The sequence below is a fragment of the Sorex fumeus genome, unplaced genomic scaffold (assembly GCF_029834395.1).
Source record: "Sorex fumeus unplaced genomic scaffold, SorFum_2.1 ptg000093l, whole genome shotgun sequence".
NCBI classification, from domain to species: Eukaryota; Metazoa; Chordata; class Mammalia; order Eulipotyphla; family Soricidae; genus Sorex; species Sorex fumeus.
The window spans coordinates 5,076,064-5,088,486 of NW_026606150.1; the positions used below are offsets into that span (position 1 = coordinate 5,076,064).

A 12,423-nucleotide genomic window follows, 5' to 3' on the forward strand; every position below is an offset into this window, starting at 1 on the left:
CCACAGTGATTCAATAAATAAATATAAGAAGAAAAAATAATAGATAAATAAAATTATGAAAAAAAATAAGATGGAGTTTATGCCCAATTTAATTAGCTAGTCAGTGGCTGAATAAATAGCAGTACTCCTACATTAAAAAACAAACAAAAAAAAACTTCAGGACCTCCCTTTTGCCAGCCCTCAGGGCACCAGGGCCTTCTCTAGACCACACGCAGCCCAGGCCCAGCTCGGTGTGCAGAACCAGGACCCAGCAGCTTGGAGCAGGGGGAAAAGGCAATGCTGCGCTTGTCCCCAAACCCAGGGACCCTGCTTGCTGTCCAGAAGGCCACGGGCACTGGGGAAGGTTCCCAGTAAGAGAAGACAAAGTAGCAGCACCCTGGAATCAGCCCGTCCCACAGAAACCCCCAACATAAACGGTTTCTTCTCCTCCAACTCTGACCTGAGCCTGTAGACAGAGCCCCAGTCCAGACGCCCGCCCCGGCCCTCGGCTTGCAGATGGCCATCTGTGCACCTCCTTCCTGTCCCTCAGGGCTGCACTTTTCTGTCTCAACCCCATGATTACCCACCCACTGGGTCCCAGAGGCCTATACCTCTGGGGGCGCTGGACAGACGTCAGCAGGAACTGCATGGCTGTGGAGTACATTAAAGATGGGGGGCAGAGAGGGATCCCAGGACAGTCTTTTTTTTTTCTTTTTGGGTCATACCTGGCGATGCACAGGGGTTCCTCCTGGCTCTGCACTCAGGAATGACTCCTGGTGGTGCTCGGGGGACCATATGGGATGCTGGGAATCGAACCCGGGTCAGCCGCGTGCAAGGCAAATGCCCTACCTGCAGTGCTATCGCTCCAGCCCACGAGGACAGACTTGACCTTCTCCCACCTGAGCCCCCCCTCCTGTCACTTCCTGCCACCCACTTCCCCCAGTGGCCATTTGGCGACACCTCCGACAGTTCCATTTCTTTGTTCTCATTTCTTTTGTCTTGGGGTCACACACCAAAGGTGGTCAGGGCCAATGCCTGGCTCTGTGTTTCGGAATCATTCCTGATGGTGCTCAGGGGACCTAAATGGAGTGCTGGGGATCGAACCGGGGTCAGCCGTGTGCAAGGCAAGTGCCCTAAGTGCTGTACCATCTTTACGTACCCCCCTTTTTTCCCCTAAACTACCTCCAGCCATACTCAGTGCTTACTCCTGGCTCTGCACTCAGGGATAACAAAAAGCAGGCTTGGGGGGACATAGGGAGTACAGGGGATCGAATCCGGGTCAGCTAGTTGCACGGCAAATGCCCTTCCTGCTGTACTATTGCTCTGGCCCCTTATTTAATTTTGACTTTTTGGGTCACATCCGGTGATGCTCGGGGTTACTCCTGGCATTGTTTGGGGGACCATGTGATATGCTGGGGATCGAACCTGGGTCAGCCACATGCAAGGCAAATGCCCTCCCCGCTGTACTACCACTCTGGGCCCCAGTCCCTCATGTCCTTACCCTTAGATTGCCCAGACTGGGTGGAAACCAGCAGGCGGAGGAGTGAACTGGGTGCTGAGGGGTCCGCCCCCACTGTCACCCCGTTTCCACCTGTGGTTTCTCCAGCTCCGCCCCCGGAGAAGCTTAGTCTTCCTGCTCCTGCCACTGATGCTTCATTTCAGCGACAGCACCATGGAGTTCACAGGACCCCGCGCTTGCCTCATGGCTCTGTGGCTGGTGGGCCTGGGCCCCCGCATCCACAGCTCCGTCCAGGGCCAGGTAAGCACCTTCTGTCAGTGGGGGGTGGGTGGCCGATCACTGCCTCTGAGGGTGGGCAGGGGAGCAGATGCCCAGCCCAAGGTTGGCGGCTCTCCCGAAGTCTTGATGGCTGGCGGGGGTCCCAGAGGGGTCCCAGAAAGGAGCGCTCACCTGCTCCTCCCGTGCAGGACCCTGGCGAGCGGCCGCTGGAGCTAAAGGAGGTCTTCGCACTGTTTCAGGCACAGTATAACCGGAGTTATCCCAGTGCTGCAGGTACCGCCCCAAACCCACCATCCCAGGGATGAGGGAGTCACTGGCAGAGCTGGGGGCACTCTGGGCTTCTGCCTGCTTGGATGGGGGTGCAGCGTTCTGCTGTACCCCAGATACCATCGCCCTGTGGGCCCCCCGAGTCTGGGACTCCCTTGCTACCCTGAGTTTCCAGGCACAGCTCTGGGGTCGGCCTGTAAGCCCAGGCAGGCTGCTGCAGCACCTGGAACCTACACCCCACCCCTCAGCCCCCCACTTTCGCTCGGCACTGTGATCAGACGTGTGATGCAACACGGGTGTAGGTGCAAGCAGGAAGTGGCCAGTGACCGTCACTTTCCCTTCTAAGTCACTGCTTGGGGCAGAATCTCACCAGCTTTCAAGGGACCAGGCACCCACTTCCAGCCCCCCAGGAAAGTCTGACGCTGGGGTGTTAGCCAGCCGTTTCCTGGCTGGGGGCCGATGGGGGAGGTCTGCAGGGACCATGAGGGTGGGATGTGTCTTGGCCAGGGACCACCTCCTGCTGCCGGTGACTCACAGGGCAGCCAAGGACACCCCCTTTTCCTCCAGAGCACGCTCGCCGGCTGGCCATCTTCGCCCGCAACCTGGAGCGAGCCCAGGAGCTGCAGGAGAAAGCCCTGGGCACGGCCGAATTTGGGGTGACGCCCTTCAGCGACCTCACAGGTGGCGGGACTACCCCAGGCCCCAGTGGGGGGTTGGCAAGGTGGCACCTTCTTGGGCACAGGCTGGACAGAGCCGGCCTTTGTTCCACAGCTCTTGAGGTACAGGGGCTCCCCCAAATCACTAGAGACCCGTGTTCCCATGAGCTTTGGGAAGTCACTGGAGAGGGGTGTACCCCCCTGACACACACAGCTTGGTTCCTGTCCAGGCTGAGCCCTCGTCTCTCCGGGTACGATGTGGGCATGGCCAGTGAGGATGTACGCGGCTGGTGGGATGAGGTCGCCTGACCCGGGGTCTTTGTCCCCAGAGGAGGAGTTTGGCCAGCTTTATGGGCTTCGGAGGGCAGCTGCAGGGCCCCCCAAAATTAATGCAAAGGCCGTGGTTGAAGAGTGGGGCGCACCGGTGCCACCCAGCTGTAATTGGACGAAAGCTGATGTGATCTCCCCCATCAGGAACCAGGTACCTGCCTCGCGGGGGGCGGGGTGGGGAGCACGGGGGATCTGGTGGGCCCCTCACCCCTTCCCCCTTCCAGGGACAGTGTAAGTGCTGTTGGGCCATGGCGGCGGCAGACAACATCGAGGCCCTGTGGGCCATCGGGCAGCAGTACAAAGTGAACGTCTCTGTGCAGGGTGCGCTGGGAGAGGGGGCCCGGGGTGGGTGGGGGGCATAGGCAGGGCCCCGGTCACCCATACTCCCCTTCCTGACCCAGAGCTAATCGACTGTGACCGCTGCGGGAAAGGCCACGAGGGAGGCTTTGTGTGGGACGCATTTTTCACGGTTCTCAACAACAGTGAGTGGGTGCCGAGTGGGGGTGTGGGCCCCGAACTGTGACAACTGTGAGGCTGCCGGGTGGGGGCGTGGGCCCTGACACGCTCCCCACAGCCCCCATCAGTGAGTGGGTGCCGGCTGAGGGTGTGGAACCCCATCTCCTGCTCGCTGTCCTGCAGGCGGCCTGGCCAGCGAGCAAGACTACCCCTTCAGGAAGGACTGCAAGACCCAGAGGTGCCGGGCCAGGGAGCACAGGAAGGTGGCCTGGATCCACGACTTCGCCATGGTGCCCAAGAACGAGCACGGTGCGCGGAGGGAGGCACAGGGGGGCAGTGAGGATAAAGAGGCTGCGGGAGGAGTGTGCGCCATGTGGATGCAGACAAGGGCAGGATGTGTGTGTGGGGGTGTGTGTGTAGAAAAGGGCATGGATATGTGTACAGACATGGGGAGAGTGTGTGTGTGTACAGACACGGGCAGGGTGTATATGTGTATATGTGTGTGTGTGTGTAGACACGGGCAGGGTGTGTGCGCACATGTAGACACAGGTTAAAAGGGTATATGTACAGATACAGGCAGGGTGTATGTGTGTAGACACAAGCAGGGTGTGTGTGTATATAGACAGGGGCAGGGTGTGTGTGTGTGTGTGTGTGTAGACATGGGCAGGGTGTGTGCGCGCATGTAGACACAAGGTAACAGGGTATATGTACAGACACAGGCAGGGTGTGTGTGTGTAGGCACAGGCAGGGTGTGTGTGTATAGACACAAGCAGGGTGTGTGTGTATATAGACAGGGGCAGGGTGTGTGTGTGTGTGTGTGTAGACATGGGCAGAGTGTGTGTATAGACACAAGCAGGGTGTGTGTTGTGTGTAGACACGGGCATGGTGTGTGTGTGTATAGACATGGGCAGGGTGTATATGTGTATGTGTGTGTGTAGACATGGGCAGGGTGTGCATGCGCATGTAGACACAGGGTAACAGGGTATATCTACAGACACAAGCAGGGTGTGTGTGTGTAGATATGGGCAGTGTGTGTAGACATAGGCAGAATGTGTGTGTGTGTACACATGGGCAGGGTGTGTGTATAGACACAGGCAGGGTGTGTGTGTGTGTGTGTAGACGCGGGCAGGGTGTATGTGTGTGTGTAGACACAGGCAGGGTGTGTGTTGTGTGTAGACATGGGCAGGATGTGTGTGTGTGTGTGTGTGTGTGTATGTGTGTGTAGACATGGGTGGAGGGTGCAGACATGTAGACATGGGCTGGCGGGTGGAGGGCAGGAGCAGCAATGGAGGTGCGGGGTGCTGGGGGGAGACAGACCCCAGGAGGCGAGCAGGTGCTCAGGGCCAACGCTGCTTCCACCCAGACATGGCTGCCTACCTGGCCAACCACAGCCCCATCACGGTGACCATCAACAGAAAGCTCTTGCAGGTGGGCAGGGGAGAGGGTGAATTTGGGGGGCCCCCAGAGAGCCTCACTCAGAGCCTCACTCGCGCCTCTCGCCCGCAGCTGTACACCCGGGGCGTGATCAAGGCAACGGCCGCTGACTGTGACCCACGGGTGGTGGATCACGTGGTCCTGCTGGTGGGTTTTGGCAAGAACTTGGGCCAGGCCACCACGGCACTGCGGCCTCGCCCGCGCCCCTCTATCCCATACTGGCTCCTGAAGAACTCCTGGGGGGTCGAGTGGGGTGAGAAGGTGAGCAGGACCTCCGGGGTGGGGGCACGGGCGGGCCAGGCGTCCCCTCACCCCGGGTCCTTCCTCAGGGCTACTTCCGCCTGCACCGTGGGAGCAACACCTGCGGCATCACCAAGTACCCCTTCACTGCCCTGCTGGACCAGCTGGGGCGACATCCCTGCCCGCGCTGAGCCCCCCGCCCCAAGTTGGGCTGGCACCCCGGAAACTGTTGTGCTCTGGCTAAAATAAAGCGAGATGAGGCCCCGCCATCCGGGCAGACGCATTGGGGTGACAGGCGGGGCACACGGGGGCCTGACTCAGCCCCTCCACCCCCGCGCCCCCTGGCTGGCAGGTCAGCTGTCCTGTGGGCAGGGTCTGCCAGGGAGAGGACAGACACCGTTCCCACCTGGCATGCTCTTCAGGGCTGGCAACGTACCCCCACACACCTCATCCTACATCTCCTTCACCCCCATACGGGCACGCTGCACCCCTCATACACACCCATCATACACGCACCTCACCCCCTCGCCCCCCCCCACACACCTGACCCTACACAGGCATGCCACACCGGACACACGCACGCATGCACGTGGGGATGCTGCCCGAACCCCCGGCCGGCACCACGCAAGGCTCCTCTATGTCATTGGCGGCTTTATTGGCGGCGGCCTCAGTCGTGGTAGAGACGCAGGAGGCAGCCCCGCAGGGTGCCCATGTACCGGTCCCAGAGCGCCTGGTGCCTGCGGGGACAGCGAGGAGAGACTGCCACTCCCCGCACCCCTGCCCAGCGGCCCCTCAGCCTCACTGTCCTCCCCGTGCCCTGTTCCTGGACAGCAAACCCGACACAGGGCGGGAGTCAGGCTGCTCAGGCCCCGGGACCTCAGGGGCGCAGCGGGGGATGCGGGTCCATGGAGGCCCCCCGGGGGGTGGGTGAAGAGGGAGCCCGGAATGCGCCCACAAAGGAAGGACAGAGTGATGGGGGGGAGGCGGGGCTCTCACCGGAAGCCATCCAGGGAGTGGACGGACGCCGAATACTGATGCAGGAACAGCCGAACGTCATTCAGGGGCCAGTGGTCGGAGCGGCAGGGTTCTATGAACTGCGGGCCCAAGGGAGCAGTCACCGTGGGGGGGCCCGAGTGGGTGGGGGTGGGTCCCGAAGGGCACGGGCAGGGCCTCCCTCACCTTCTCCACCAGGTCCACGAAGAGGTCTCTGACGTCCTTATTGTGGGTCAGTTTGGCAGCCACGTTCACCAGCCCCCGGGACAGGTTCTGTGGGGCAGGGAGCTGCAGGGTCTGGGGAAGGGGCAGGCGTCGCCCCCAAATCTATCTGCCTCCCTCCACTCGCCGCCTGCCCACTCCCAGGCGGGCCGAGGGGGCCGCAGCGCCACCTGCCGGCCACCCACGGGCAGGAGCACGGCTGCATCCAAGGGACAGAGGCTGGACTGGGCCACAGACCTTGAAGTTGGCCTCCATCTCCGAGAAGACGCCGAGCTTTCCCCGGAGGGCGGTGCACACCAGGCTGCGGAGACACGGGGCGAGAGGCTAGTGCCATCGAGGACCCCGCGGCCTCCGGCTCAGCCCCTGGGGGACCCCCAGGGCACCTCTTGTGCAGGTCCAGAAGGTCCTTGTCGGCCACGAGCACCTTCAGCTCCTTCAACTCCTGGAGAAACTCCTTGTCCAAGTCCATGTCCATGTCGTCCGCCTGGGAGTCTGAGTGGGGGCACGGAGGGAGTGAGGGGGGGTAACGTCCCCTCCCCAGCATCCCCCGCTGCACTGACACGCCATTAGACAGAAGAGGACAGTCCTGAGGTGCAACAGCTCATCCCGGGTCACGGAGAGCGGGAAGCCTGCGTGTGCAGCCGGGCAAGTGCGTGGCCCTGAGCGGAAGTGGCGCTGGGAAGTGGGGGTGCGGCAGGGTCCAGCTCGGCGGGGGCCTCACCCACGGCTCCAAGGGTCCAGTTCTGGATCATGAGCTCGGCGCAGAAGGCAAAGTCGCCGAAGCTCAGATACTGCAGTTTTTTCTTCCCGGTCTCAAAGCGGTTGTTGGCAAAGAAAACGATGGCTGCGTAGTCCCTGCAGGGAGGGGCGGGGCGTCGGCGGCTTCCTGCAACCTGAGGTCTCCCTCCACCGACTCACCTGCCTCGGCCTCCTCACCGGGCAGAGCCGAGGGTCTGGCCCGTCCCCCAGCCCTGCTGGCGAGAGGCCAGGCTGGGACCCAAGCCCCAGAACAGGCCAGGTGAGACCAGCGCGCCCCGCACAGCCAGGAGGGGAAGAGGGGCCCTGTCTCCCGCTCACCTGGCCAGCCGGTCGGACAGGAGAAAGTGCTGCTGGATGTTATCCACCAGGGAGCCCCGCATTTCCTCCACCACCTTGAAAACCCGCTTGAAGTTGTCAAACTGCAGGGCAGAGAGGGGAGGATCAAGCACCAGTCATGGGGTGCCCCCCCCACCAGTCCATCCGTTAGATCAACTGATGCTGGGGTAACACTGGGCGTCAGTCACAGACGCGAAGGGAGTGGACACACAGCTCACAGGGCCAAGGGCAACACTGTCTAGGTAAGCAGCAGAGGGAGGCTGGCAGGGACAACAGCCCACAGGAGAATCTCAGGGTTAAGGTCAAGGGCGTGGAGGGGCTGGCAGGGACAACAGCCCACAGCCTACAGGGTTAAGGTCAAGGGCGTGGAGGAGGGGAGTGGGTCTCGGTGCAAGTTTAAGAGTTGGGGCGTCGGATCAAAGCTGCTGCAAGGTCACTCGGACCAGAGGGGGAGGTGACTTGTGACGGGGGTCCTGCAAGAGTAAGGAGTCTGGATGTGAAGACACTGTCCCCATCAGAGACGGGAGCACGGCCAGGCTGTCGGGGGGCGGGCGGCGCCCACCTGCCTCCGGCAGCTCTTCAGCGTAATGCCTGTCTTGGTGCTGATGTCGTCGAGGTCCTTCTTGGTGCCCTTGGACAGCTTCTTGCCCAGGACCTCGCGCACAAAGGCCTCGTCAAAGGCGTAGTACCTGGCGCGGAGGCAGAGGAAGCCAGACGTGGCCCACGGCAGCAGGAAGGGGCGCCGTGGGTGGGGGTCGCGGGCAGCCCGGCCGGTGGCCGGTGGGGCCTCTGCCCGGCTCACCTCTCGATGAGCAGCGCCTGGCGCGAGGGCGGGATCTGGAAGACGAGCTGGTGCAGCAGCTTGGGCGGCGCGTGCAGCAGGCGCTCGAGCATGTGGAAGGTGCGGTAGTGGTCCATGGTGTCGCTCTGCAGCACCGCCGGCGTGGCGCCCGTCTGCTCCAGGATGCCCGAGCGCACCCGCAGGGCCACCGCGTCGTTCACTGCGGGAGGGCAGGGGCGGGTGGGCGCCGGCCCGGCAGCCCCCCAGGCGCACGGCTCGGTCCCGCCCCGCTGCCAATCCCCAACCTCCGCCACGCCCGGCGGGCGGCGCCGCCCCCCGCGGGGCCCCCCGCCCACACCTGAGTAACCGTCCAGCCAGAGACGGTACACGTCCTCGTCGATCAGGGTCGTGTTGCCCACGAAGATGTCCAGCTCGCTGGCCATGGCGACGCCCCCGACCCGCCCGGCCGCGGCCGGAGCGCTCCAGCAGGAGCGAGCACTGCCCGGGCCGGGCGCGCCGCGGCCGGGCCACTTCCGGGAGCGCCGCGCGGAGGCTCCGGGTACCCGGAGGCGGAGCAGGACCACTTCCGGTGGGGCGGGCGGGGCCGCGGCGGCCGGTGGGGTGGGGCCAGCGGCTGGCCCCGCCCCGGCGGGAGGGCACCGCCCACCCACCCCCACCCACCCCGGCCCAGTTTGCTCGCGGGCGTGGGAGCCGAGGCCTTTGGCCCGTTTCCCTGCCCAGCAACAAACCCTCCCCACTCATTTCCTCCCTTTCATTTTTTTTTCTCTACTTTTTCTGCCACTGTTTTGTTTCTTGGACCTGTATTCTAATTTAGGGGGTTCACCAGATTCTAGTTCAAATCTTTTTTTTTTTTTTGCTATTTGAGTCACGCCTGGCGATGCACAGGGGTTACCCCTGGCGGTGCTCAGGGGACCATATGGGATGCTGGGAATCGAACCCGGTTCGGCCGTGTGCAAGGCAAATGCCCTACCCGCTGTGCTATTTCTCCAGCCCTCAAATCTTTTTTTTTTTTTTTTTGCTTTTTGGTTACACCCAGTGATTCACAGGGGTTACTCCTGGTTCATGCACTCAGGAATTACTCCTGGCCATGCTCGGGGGACCATATGGGATGCTGGGAATCGAACCCGGGGTCGGGCTGCGTGCAAGGCCAACGCCCTACCCACTGTGCTATCACTCCAGACCCCTCTAGTTCAAATCTTTACACTGCCCCTCTCCAGTAAGGTTTTCCTGTCCCACTTTTAGGGTTCTTGCTGAGAACCGCTCAGTCCACCTTACCGATAAGCACCTTTCTTGGCCATGGGGCGCCTGCTCCTACAGTTTTTATGCACCCCCTATTCTGCAGCTCAGAGAGTGTCTGGGAGCCCACAATTGCAGGGCTCTGTAGCAACAAGGCCTGCCTTCCTTCCTTCTTGCCTTCCTTCCTTCCCTCCTCCTTTCCCCCTTCCTTTCTTCCCTCCTTCCCTTACTCCCTTCCTTCCTTCCTTCCTTCCTTCCTTCCTTCCTCCCTCCCTCCCTTCCTTCCTTCCTTCCTTCCTTCCTTCCTGTTTTGGGCCACACCCAAATTTAGTACTTAGGACTTGCTCCTGGCTCTGCACTTACATATCATTCGGGTGTGCTTCATGGCATGCTTGGGATTTCACCCAGGTAGCTAGCGTCTTATCCTCAATACTATCCAACCGCCCCCCTCCATCCGTTTCTTTTTTGTGCTTCTGTCTGTGTTAACCTCAACATTCACGCACGATCAGCGCAAACCCTGAGTTTTCCCCCCCCCTCCCAGATTCCTCTCTCCCCACATTCAAACTTCCTGAATATTTCTCCTTGATGTTTTCATGTGCTTGAATATTTCTAGTATCTTGTTTTGTGCTCTCCACCCGCGCTGGCAAGGTCCCAGCCCTCTGCAGGACGCTCCCCTAACATTGATACAGTGTTTTTGCTCATCTCCCACAAGCATTCCATCCCCAGGGTCCCTTGCAGAGAGATTAATTTGAGCAATCTTTCCTCAAAAAAAAAAAAAAGGGGGGGTCACACCCAGCCGAGCTCAGGATTTACTCCTGGCTCCTGCCCTCAACTGCTTTTTTTGGAGGGTGGGGGTGGGGGGCGGGCAGCGGGCAACCTGGCAGTGCTCAAGGTTTACTCCTAACTCTCCACTCAGGCATTAACTCCTGGTGGGACAGGGGAGACCGTCTGGGCTGCCAGGGAGTGAGTAGTGGCATGCAAGGCTAGGGTCCCCCCTCTCCGTACTCACGCCCTGGCCCTTTCAAATGCTTATTTTTAATGACCTTACTCTGTTTATAGTCATTCCAAGCCAGTTGAAAGCCTTAAGAAACTGTTTTCCACTGTTTTTGCTGCTGCCTTCCCAGCAGGGTTGCTCCCGGCGCCCTGCGGGCCAGGGGACGGGAATCCACCCAGCCCTCTGCCCACAATCATTCCCGGATGTGCAGTCACCCCGTGGCCTCGAGATCTTTCAAAGCCCTGGGCTTCACCTCCAGGGAAACGCCGGGCCCCTCCCCCGTTGGCTTTTTGTTCCACACGGCCTGTCTTCTGCAGATTTGAATCTCGGTCAAGTTTATTTCTGCCTGGGCCTTGCGCACGATCAAGGTTTATGAAACAAATGAATCCCTTGTATGCAGAGAAAGTGTAGGGGGAGCTGATGAGAAACGTCTATTTGGGGACTTGATGGGGTCGGAACGAGCGTCGACGCGGGATACCGTCCCCATCCGGAGATGGGACCTTTGGACGTGGGGTTCCGAGGAGCGAGTCGAGACTCAGGGTTCCACTGGGGAATCCGGTGCCCCAGAGCCGAGGGTCGACGCTAGAGTCTCAGAAGGAGCCAAGAGGCCTAAGCGCCAGTCTGAGATGCTTTGGAATGGGGAGACCCGAAGCGCCGGCTCTAGGGTGGCCCGGCTCTGAGCGCGACTGACGGGGACCCCGGCGTTCACCCGGGTCAGCGCCGCCGTGGTCCAGAGGGGGCGGGGCCAAGCGGCTTTCTGCGCTCGGGCCCCGCCCCTCTCGCGGAGGCCTCTCCCGATTGGCCGGCCTCCCTCGACGTCATCCGGCCCCGCCCCGGCGCGCGCCTCGCCGCGTGCCCGCCCCCGGGCGTCTGCAGCAGCCTCGGCTCCCTCCTGCCGCCGCTCGCCGCCCGCGGAGCCCGAGCCGGGGCCCGAGCGTGAGCGGCGCCGGGCTCGACGCGGGGCTCTCGGGCCGCGGCGCCGGGCAGGCGATGCTCCAGAGGCCTGAGGAGCCATGGAGGCCGAGGCGGGCGGCCTGGAGGAGCTGACGGACGAGGAGATGGCGGCGCTGGGCAAGGAGGAGCTGGTGCGGCGCCTGCGGCGAGAGGAGGCGGCGCGCCTGGCGGCCCTGGTGCAGCGGGGCCGCCTCATGCAGGAGGTGAATCGGCAGCTGCAGGGCCACCTGGGCGAGATCCGCGAGCTCAAGCAGCTCAACCGGCGCCTGCAGGCCGAGAACCGTGAGCTGCGCGACCTCTGCTGCTTCCTGGACTCGGAGCGCCAGCGCGGGCGCCGCGCCGCGCGCCAGTGGCAGCTCTTCGGGACCCAAGCATCCCGGGCGGTGCGCGAGGACCTGGGCGGCTGTTGGCAGAAACTGGCCGAGCTGGAGGGCCGCCAGGAGGAGCTGCTGCGGGAGAACCTGGCGCTGAAGGAGCTCTGCCTGGCGCTGGGCGAGGAGTGGGGTCCCCGCGGCGGCACCGGCGGCGCGGGGGGCACCGGCGCCGCGCCAACCCCCGAGCTCGCTTTGCCGCCCTGCGGACCCCGTGACCTGGGCGACGGGAGCTCCAGCACGGGCAGCGTGGGCAGCCCCGATCAGCTGCCCCTGGCCTGCTCCCCGGATGACTGAGGACGCTCCTTGGCGTCGACGCCCGCCCTGAGTCTTCCCCAGACGCCGGCCGGGTTGCGGTGGACTTCTGGACCCGACGCCGCCCGGCTGCGCCCGAGAGGCCCGCTGGCATGGACTTGGAAACCCGGCCACTGGGGAGGGTCCCCGGAGCCCGCTGGAGGGGCGGCAGCGGAGGGACTGGCTGGGGGCTGGGTGGAGGCTAATAAACCGGGAAGGAAGCAGAGTCCGCGGCCTGGGCAGCGTCTCTCTGGGACTCGCTGGGGTTGGGAAGACGGGGGCGCGTTTGGGTGATCGCGGTTGATCCGGACCCGGTTCCCCACGGAGCGGCCGCAGAAGGCGGCTGGTTCCGTTACCTCCAG

At 62.5% G+C, this 12,423-nt stretch overlaps 4 protein-coding genes across 4 annotated transcripts in view; 3 read left to right on the forward strand and 1 right to left on the reverse strand.

Moving 5' to 3' along the window:
- Window positions 1–1,651: 1,651 nt before the first annotated feature.
- Window positions 1,652–5,291, forward strand: CTSW (cathepsin W). Its single transcript, XM_056131569.1, has 10 exons — window positions 1,652–1,738; window positions 1,906–1,990; window positions 2,552–2,665; window positions 2,970–3,121; window positions 3,195–3,291; window positions 3,372–3,452; window positions 3,610–3,735; window positions 4,790–4,854; window positions 4,933–5,121; window positions 5,190–5,291. The coding sequence occupies exons 1-10, from the start codon at window positions 1,652–1,654 to the stop codon at window positions 5,289–5,291; spliced, it is 1,098 nt and encodes a 365-aa protein (XP_055987544.1).
- The window catches only part of CST6 (cystatin E/M), a 95,300-nt gene continuing 86,621 nt past the window's right edge, over window positions 3,745–12,423 (forward strand). The window contains exon 1 of the mRNA XM_056131985.1: window positions 3,745–3,749. The gene's annotated coding sequence lies outside the window, so the exon portion shown is untranslated. The remainder of the gene's footprint in view (window positions 3,750–12,423) is intronic.
- On the reverse strand, window positions 5,709–8,734 carry FIBP (FGF1 intracellular binding protein). The gene is made up of 10 exons (XM_056131974.1): window positions 8,550–8,734; window positions 8,213–8,411; window positions 7,973–8,099; window positions 7,393–7,493; window positions 7,037–7,170; window positions 6,699–6,807; window positions 6,553–6,616; window positions 6,280–6,366; window positions 6,097–6,194; window positions 5,709–5,837 (listed from the first exon to the last, which is right to left on the reverse strand). The coding sequence occupies exons 1-10, from the start codon at window positions 8,632–8,634 to the stop codon at window positions 5,768–5,770; spliced, it is 1,074 nt and encodes a 357-aa protein (XP_055987949.1). The 5' UTR covers window positions 8,635–8,734; the 3' UTR covers window positions 5,709–5,767.
- Window positions 11,288–12,239, forward strand: CCDC85B (coiled-coil domain containing 85B). Its single transcript, XM_056131981.1, has one exon. It carries the CDS (start codon window positions 11,456–11,458, stop codon window positions 12,062–12,064), a length of 609 nt encoding a protein of 202 aa, XP_055987956.1. The 5' UTR covers window positions 11,288–11,455; the 3' UTR covers window positions 12,065–12,239.

Bases quoted from the DNA above. Each gene is read 5' to 3' on its own strand.
- CTSW (XM_056131569.1), top strand. From the start codon at position 1,652: ATGGAGTTCACAGGACCCCGCGCTTGCCTCATGGCTCTGTGGCTGGTG. The intron at 3,453-3,609 runs GTGAGTGGGTGC...GCTGTCCTGCAG, and splicing joins TTTCACGGTTCTCAACAACA to GCGGCCTGGCCAGCGAGCAA. The intron at 3,736-4,789 runs GTGCGCGGAGGG...GCTTCCACCCAG, and splicing joins GGTGCCCAAGAACGAGCACG to ACATGGCTGCCTACCTGGCC.
- FIBP (XM_056131974.1), bottom strand. From the start codon at position 8,634: ATGGCCAGCGAGCTGGACATCTTCGTGGGCAACACGACCCTGATCGAC. The intron at 7,494-7,972 runs GTGGGCGCCGCC...TCTGCCCTGCAG, and splicing joins TGAAGAGCTGCCGGAGGCAG to TTTGACAACTTCAAGCGGGT. The intron at 7,171-7,392 runs GTGAGCGGGAGA...CCCTCCCTGCAG, and splicing joins CTGTCCGACCGGCTGGCCAG to GGACTACGCAGCCATCGTTT.
- CCDC85B (XM_056131981.1), top strand. From the start codon at position 11,456: ATGGAGGCCGAGGCGGGCGGCCTGGAGGAGCTGACGGACGAGGAGATG.